Here is a 7,247-nt window from a genome sequence, read left to right as displayed (position 1 = left end):
ATGCAACTGAAGGTAGATTGGGTGCAGTAAATGTTTTAAACCTTTTGAATAACCATTTATACGTTGCAGTCTATTCACTATTGTATTACACACAAGCTGTGCGCTGATTTCTTTTATCTTTTTTGCAAGTTGTGTGTTGTTGAATAGGGTGTATACATACATCAATACATACATGCAACTGAAGTAGATTGGGTGTAAATGTTTTATACGTGCCTTTGAATAACCATTTATACATTGCAGTCTATCCACTCTTGTAATACACACAAGCTGTGCGCTGATCTCTTTTATCTTTTTTGTAAGCTGGGCATTGTTGACTCCTGGTAGAATGTCAGAGTGAATCTGTGAGTAATTTATTTTTGTACCATCACTTGGTTTCTTTTTTTCTTTTTCTTTTTTTTAATGCGGGTGACCATGACTTGGTTTCGATATCTTATGGGTTTGAAGTCTTTATTTTTGTAGGGCACATCTAGATGTGCCCTAGTTATTGCACATCTAAGTGAGTGAATCAAGCACAAAGAGGAAAAGAAAAAAAAGAAAAAAATATCCACACGAATCTCGATGTAAGATCAATGACATAGGACTTAGATGTGCAATACTTATGGCACATCTAGATGTGCTTTAGCAAAACTGTTTTTGTAGTTACTTTGGTTGGTTTTGGCCTTGATATAGCTTTGGAAGGATTAGCGAAAACATCTCTGGACAACCGGTACCGTCTAGAAGAAAAACAAAAGGATTGAAAAAGAAAACAAAAGACAGTGACCAAGAAAACGAGCTACCCCTATTAAGTTCCCCACATCCACGATCCATCCACCATCCATCCAGACCCAAGCAAAGAGTTAGGGGATAACGACGCAGTGCCAACCAGAACCAGCAGCGGCGGCGAGATGCTTCTTCCTCTTGTTGCCTCCTCCTCTGCATCCACCGCCTCCGCCGGCTTCTTCTCCGGCTCCGGCCGCTCCTTCCTCCGAGATGCTTCTATCGTCCCACATCACCACACCCACCACACCTCCAGCTCCGGCTGCAGGGTAGGTAAGATGTACTTATATTCCAGTGATCTCTCCTCTTGCCTAGCCTGTTGAACTGAACCAATCAACCTTGGCAATTCAGAGCTTAATTCAGGGCGTGAGCAAGGTGGGGTTGCGGTATGGATCGAATCCCCTCCTCCTACGCTCGTCGTTGGCCCCTCCTCCGTCGCATCATTGCTTCCGACGAGCACCCGCCGGCGGCAGAACAGTCGTCGTTGCAGCAGCAGCTGCTGCTGCTGCTGCTGACAGCAACTACTGCCTAACAGCAAAAGATATAGTGCGTGCCCCCTCCCTCCCTACCACACTCTGTTCCTTCAGGGACGGCCTACCTAAGCTATCACCAAATTAACTGAATCTATTGTACCACGTGTAGCTGAGTTAATGGTGAGAGTATGTATGTTCGTCTGCCTCTGCATGCAGCGTTGTGTGGTGATGGACATCGAGGGCACCACCACCCCCATCTCCTTCGTCGCCGACGTGCTCTTCCCCTACGCGCGCGCCAACGCCCGTGCCCACCTCGCCGCCACATACCACACCCAGCAGACCCGGGAAGATGTCGCCCTACTCCGCGCACAAATCGACGAGGATCTGGCAGAGGGGGTCACCGGCGCCGTCGCACTCCCACCGCCCGACGACATCGACCAGGACAAGACCATCGATGGCCTGGTGGCCAACGTGCAGGCCATGATCGACGCGGACCGGAAGCTCACGGCGCTCAAGCAGCTGCAGGGCCGCGTGTGGCGGCGGGGCTTCGAGAGCGGCGAGATCAAGGGGGAAGTCTACGACGACGTCGTCCAAGCTCTCGCGGAGTGGGACGCGAATGGCATCAAGAGCTACATCTACTCCAGTGGCAGCAGGGAGGCGCAGCGGCTCATCTTCGGCAACACCGCCGCCCACGGTGACCTCCGGCGATACCTCTCCGCCTTCTTCGACACCAACGTCGGGTACGCATACGGTAGCAATGTAACATCATCGTACATTCCACTTCATCTGCATTTGAACCCTGATGCCATGGATGCTGAGGTTGCAGTGGCAAGAAAGAGTCTCGCAGTTACTACGAGATCTGGCAGACTCTCGGCGTCGACAGCCCGTCCCAGATACTCTTCCTGACCGATGTCTACCAAGAAGCCACCGCCGCAAGGGATGCAGGTCAGCAGAAACCACACTGATCACACCATTCCATCCCTTGTTTTAATTTCACTCATCAATTCTCAAACAGCATCTTATATATAACTGAATAGAACACGGCATTTCGTTCAAAAAACCTCCACACTCACGCTATCAAAAGCAGCCAGTAATATATGTTTGAGACTCGGGATAAACAAGCAGCGCTTCATAAAATAAGCTGCGTTCGTAGATCCATAGTGCTCGTCTTTCACATACTCACAGGTGGCTTCATTCATCTACTGGTTTTGCAGGTCTTGAGGTGCTAATATCGATCAGGCCTGGAAACGCGCCGCTTCCTGAGGATCACGGCTTCCAGACCATCACGTCGTTTGCTCAAATCGCCACCTGAATGCCACAGAGAGCTCACCCCTGCCATATGTGCACAAGAGTATCATTTATAAAGGGAAACCATCTGATCTCAAAGCTCTCTTTTTTTTACCGTGTACACTAGAGCAGTTGCAACTCATTAAGTTGCAACCACAAGAGTCGGTACAATTGTCTCAAGCCCTTGTGTAAAACCATGACTCGCTATCAGCAGGTTTCCTAAAAGCAAACACATGTGGGTATTTTATCAAAACCCTGGTACTGAAATTCGTCCATGAAATATAAGGTATTGAGTGATTTTACAAGTGTCTGGTTCAACACCACGCATTAATAAGAGAGTGAGACGAACCTTGTTCTCGTTTTGCATCTACTTCAACATAACATGGTATCCAGTCAAACGCAAAAACTGGCACATGTATTTCCTCAGCCTTGAATGACTGCCATTACAAATGTACAAAAAGGTAAACACACATAAATTGCAGAAAAAGGGCAACTAATCAGCAGCACAAGAATCCACCGTGTGGCAAAAACATGAGATAGCAATCCATGCTCCCTCACCTCAACCTTGCATTTCAATATCTGTGGATTCAATCTCCATACTGTTTGATTGAACAGAAGCTACCAGATCCTCAATTCTCAGAGGAGCATGCCTGGCAGCATACTGGAACAAAACCTGAAACACACAAAATCAACAAGTTAGCTACATGTGGTGGGTACAGGAACATTGATTGAAACAGTGCATGGTCATGTCGTCACTTACTTTGGAGTGGCTGTCAGCAAAAGTACGAGAGCGGTTCAACTTTCCGGCAAGTTGCAGCTCACCAATCTCCATCTTTCCATCCACAAGTTTCACACTTTCATCTCTTACACTGAAGCGAAGAAGGTTCCCTGGCCGCAGGTTTGACTGCACAAAAAGCACGATCACATTAGTATGTTTGTGCTTAAAACATATTCAGAAGTGGGATACAGACAGGCATCACTGTACAGGAAGGCATGTAAAATGAGAAAGAGCATGTGACGGCCAAAAAATCAATCTGTCAAACCTAAGTGTGTCACCACAGAATTAAGGAACGAGCATGGACATGAACCAGATGATAATAATCAGCTATAAGATGATGCTCTAAGGCTCTACATGGTAGGCCATGTGGCGACACATTTGAAGAATTGAAGTTTATTTGCACCTAACAGGGAGGGAAACACCACGACTCAAATCCTGCATGCTAATTTACTCATATTTTGTGGAAATAAGCTGCATTTTGAAATCGTACCTTCTGGATAAATTCGTTGTCCAAGCTACCAAATGCAATTGGAGGATCATCAGAAGTAACTAGCTTTCCATCCTCTTGCAGCTCCAACACAACCTGATAGCACAGGACAAAGGAAGGTCAGTAAAACTATTAAGGGATGAAGTGAAGCGGTAGCAGGCACAAAAATTACCAAAAAAATTCATATTTTTAACAAAAGAGTAATCTATAGTCGCTACAACATGAATCAAATAATAGAGAAAAAAACTTACGTGTTGCTCAGTTGGAACTTGTCCCTCGCTATCTGTATCAAGAAGGTATTGGCTGCAGGTATTGTCTTTCCATACTAATGTAAGGGGTGTAATTCCAGCTTGATAATGTGCATGCCTGATAAGAGAACAAAATCACCTAGATCGGTCAATTCAATGCTCTAAATTATAAAACGGAGTGAACATCTTACAGTAAAGGTATGGAAACAGAAGTTACCTGTTATAGAACAGCAAGCCATCTTTAACATAAGGTGTGCTTCCCGAATATGCTGTTTGAAGGCCATCAAGCGTGGACTCATACATAGGGACAACACTGAATCTATACCGATGGTATGCCGATGGAGGATCACCAGCAGAAGTCTCCGTAAGCTTGGAGTTCACCCAGAAAAATCTGAACTCGGCAGTGCAGTCATACAGCGAATAGCCTCGCCAACAAATCATATCAACGATGTAGTACGTCTCATCAGGCTGCAGCGCAACAACACAAGATGCGCCACAAAGATTAGAAACAGGCCCGAAAGCAAGCAAGTAAATTAATCCAGCAACCAGTGGCATCAAATAAAAATTGTTCGCTTGGTTACCTCATGGAATATGCAGTCGAGGATAGAGTAGGAGCTTGCAGGGCCAGAGAGCCCTTTCTTTGACCCGTTGGGCAAGGCGGAGGGGAACCGGTGAAGAATCGTTCCATTACGGAGCCTGCTAATCGTGATGCCGTTCGACGACACGACCATGCATCGTTTGCCAGCAGGTCTGGCAGAAACATGCCTGCATATACAGAAAAATTGTTGAAACAATGTCAATCCTTCTTCATCTGTAATAACATGACTTGTCAGTCTAATGCTAGTGCTATTTCACAACAGTCGGCTAAAGTAAGGTGTATTAATTGTAAGCTAGCTAGAAGATGCACAAATATTGGCATATTGCTACAGTAGGGTGAGGATGAACTAGCAAGGGTATGTGTGTTGCTATCCATAATCAAAGAGTCATCTTTGGAGGGGACTAGAGCCGAATCGAATGAAATCGAGACGAGGGGGGAGATGGGGAATTACCAGTCGCGGGCGAAGTGGGGAGGGGCGTCGACCATCCACTCGGGGAGCATGATCTGGCGGGCGAACCAGCGGCGCTGGTCGGGGCCCCGGAGCTTGGCTGCGGCCGACGCGACGTCGGCGACGGTGGGATCATGGCCGCGTTCGTCGCGGGCCTCGAGGGAGGGCGGGGGCTGGTCGGCGGCGGCGGGGGAGGAGGGTTGGGGAGAGAGCAGGGAGTTGGCGAGGCTGCGCGCGCGCGCCTGGGCGTCGGCGCGGCGGGCGGACTGGGTCTGGAGTGCGGAGTCGCGGCGGCGCTGCTGGTCGGAGATGGCCGGGCGCTTGTAGGGGCGGCGGGGGTCGTGCTGCGGCGGCGCCATGGCTGACTTCGACGGAGGAGGACGGCTTCGGGTTCGGGGGCCTTTTTATGACGATGACTTTTGATTCGAGGCCAGACCGAAGCGGGCTGGGTTATCCAATTTCACCTTTTCTTTCCCCCGAATTTGGTTGGAAGCGGGGCACGATCAGATGCGGATTCGGAAGAGTTGAGGTAGGAAAACCTAAATCCAAAAACTTTCGGAAATGATAAGCACCTGAGGTGCGATCACATGGCAAATCAAACATTTTTCACGGCAATTTTAATGATGCAAAAATGGCAAGTTAGTTGACACGCACGGTAATTTTTCATCAGAAAATAAACTGAAGCACGAAATCATCATGCTTGTCAACTAAAAGTATCATTCTTGCGTCATTGAACTTGCCATCGAAAACGTTCGATTTGTCATGTACTCACACCTAATGCTCGGGCACTATCAGATTCCAGAAAAATTAGAATCTCTCCCATAGAAACACACTAGCAACTCCCCTGACCATATTTGGCGGGAGCCAGCTTCCTGAATATTCACCGGCCGGCGCTTGAGTTCAGCAGTTGCATGACGACCGAAACGTCGCCGGAGATCATCGGGTTGCCGCACCACCTTCCCATCCCGCCTCGTAGCTGGCTACCCGCCAGACCCTCCACTCCGGTTCCCCTGCCCTCGGGCACGCAACAGGGGCTGCAGCCCGAGCCAACCACGGTGTCGTCGGCCCTCGCTGCCACCTCTGCCCTCTGCGCCTCGCCGACTCCTGGCACCATCGGGAGGGGTGGATGTAGGTGAGAGAGAGGGGGGGATGATCCATTGCTACTCGCGTAGGATTTGTTGGATTTCCTGAAGAGGAAATGTGATGTAGCACGACAGCAGAAAGTATTTATCTTAGTTAAGAAATAAGGTTTATTCGAACCAGTAGAAGGCACCAAGCTAACAACGTTGACAGTGTTTGCACACAAACAAATAAAATTGCTTGCACCCAACAGTGGAAAGGAGGTTGTTAATGTCCTTATTCTTGCTAGTTACAAGATTAAAAGCAAATATATAGTGATAGAGAAAACAGTAAGAAAGTAAAAGCGCAAATTGTAGGAGCTTTTGTATTAATGGAGATTAGACCCAGGGACATAGGTTCACTAGTGGCATCTCTCTCGAAAGCAGGTAATGGCATGATAACAAATTACTGTTGAAAAATTGACAGAATAGGGACATCTATAACTATGATCATTCATGGCATAATCTCATATAGGCATTATGTCTGTGATAAGCAAATCGTTAAACTTACTGACGTCTACTAATATTACTCCACACAAATGCCCACTATCCAACATGCATCTCGAGTTATTAAGTTTACAAGAAACGGAGTAATATGATAAGCAAGATGACATAATGTAGGTAGAAACCTAACAATAATATTAATCCCTATAGTTTTATCCTTAGTAGCAACAATACAATATATGTCTTTATCCTTCTTGTCACTAGACATGATCACTGCAAGATTTAACCCACTACTGTGCATCACTCCTGATACGTCTCCATCGTATCTATAATTTTTTATTGTTCCATGCTATTATATTTTTTGGATGTTTTATATGCATTAAAATGCTATTTTATATTATTTTTGGGACTAACTTATTTTTGGGATTAACTTTCTATTTTTTTTCCTTGTTTTTTAGCTTCGCGGAGAAGGAATACCAAACGGAGTCCAAACGGAATAAAATCTTCACGATGATTTTTCTTGGACCAGAAGACACCCAGGAGACTTGAAGGTCAAGTCAGAAGAGCCACGAGGCGGCCACAAGGGTAGAGGGCACGCCCCCCTACCTTG

General features: G+C 46.9%; 2 protein-coding genes across 4 annotated transcripts in view; one reads left to right on the top strand and one right to left on the bottom strand.

Annotated features, from left to right (window-relative positions):
• Nucleotides 1-2,763, top strand: part of LOC123060223 (uncharacterized) — a 6,600-nt gene extending 3,837 nt beyond the window's left edge. Inside the window, exons 9-12 of the mRNA XM_044482811.1 lie at nt 241-253; nt 1,446-1,969; nt 2,056-2,174; nt 2,444-2,763. Of these exons, the coding sequence (XP_044338746.1) occupies nt 241-253; nt 1,446-1,969; nt 2,056-2,174; nt 2,444-2,541 (754 nt within the window). The 3' untranslated portion in view covers nt 2,542-2,763. The remainder of the gene's footprint in view (nt 1-240; nt 254-1,445; nt 1,970-2,055; nt 2,175-2,443) is intronic.
• Nucleotides 2,192-5,517, bottom strand: LOC123060221 (snurportin-1). 3 transcript variants are annotated; one of them, XM_044482809.1, is made up of 10 exons: nt 5,079-5,517; nt 4,611-4,794; nt 4,247-4,497; nt 4,033-4,147; nt 3,785-3,877; nt 3,277-3,420; nt 3,075-3,189; nt 2,866-2,953; nt 2,632-2,735; nt 2,192-2,561 (listed from the first exon to the last, which is right to left on the bottom strand). In XM_044482809.1, exons 1-7 carry the CDS (start codon nt 5,432-5,434, stop codon nt 3,076-3,078), a joined length of 1,257 nt encoding a protein of 418 aa, XP_044338744.1. In that variant the 5' UTR covers nt 5,435-5,517; the 3' UTR covers nt 2,192-2,561; nt 2,632-2,735; nt 2,866-2,953; nt 3,075. The 3 variants fall into 3 exon arrangements, with proteins under 3 accessions (XP_044338744.1, XP_044338743.1, XP_044338745.1); XM_044482808.1 differs by having other exon boundaries at nt 2,192-2,735; XM_044482810.1 differs by lacking the exon at nt 2,632-2,735.
• Nucleotides 5,518-7,247: the final 1,730 nt, after the last annotated feature.

The sequence above is a fragment of the Triticum aestivum genome, chromosome 3A (genome assembly GCF_018294505.1).
Source record: "Triticum aestivum cultivar Chinese Spring chromosome 3A, IWGSC CS RefSeq v2.1, whole genome shotgun sequence".
Taxonomy (NCBI): domain Eukaryota; kingdom Viridiplantae; phylum Streptophyta; class Magnoliopsida; order Poales; family Poaceae; genus Triticum; species Triticum aestivum.
This window is presented reverse-complemented; position numbering and strand designations above follow the sequence as displayed.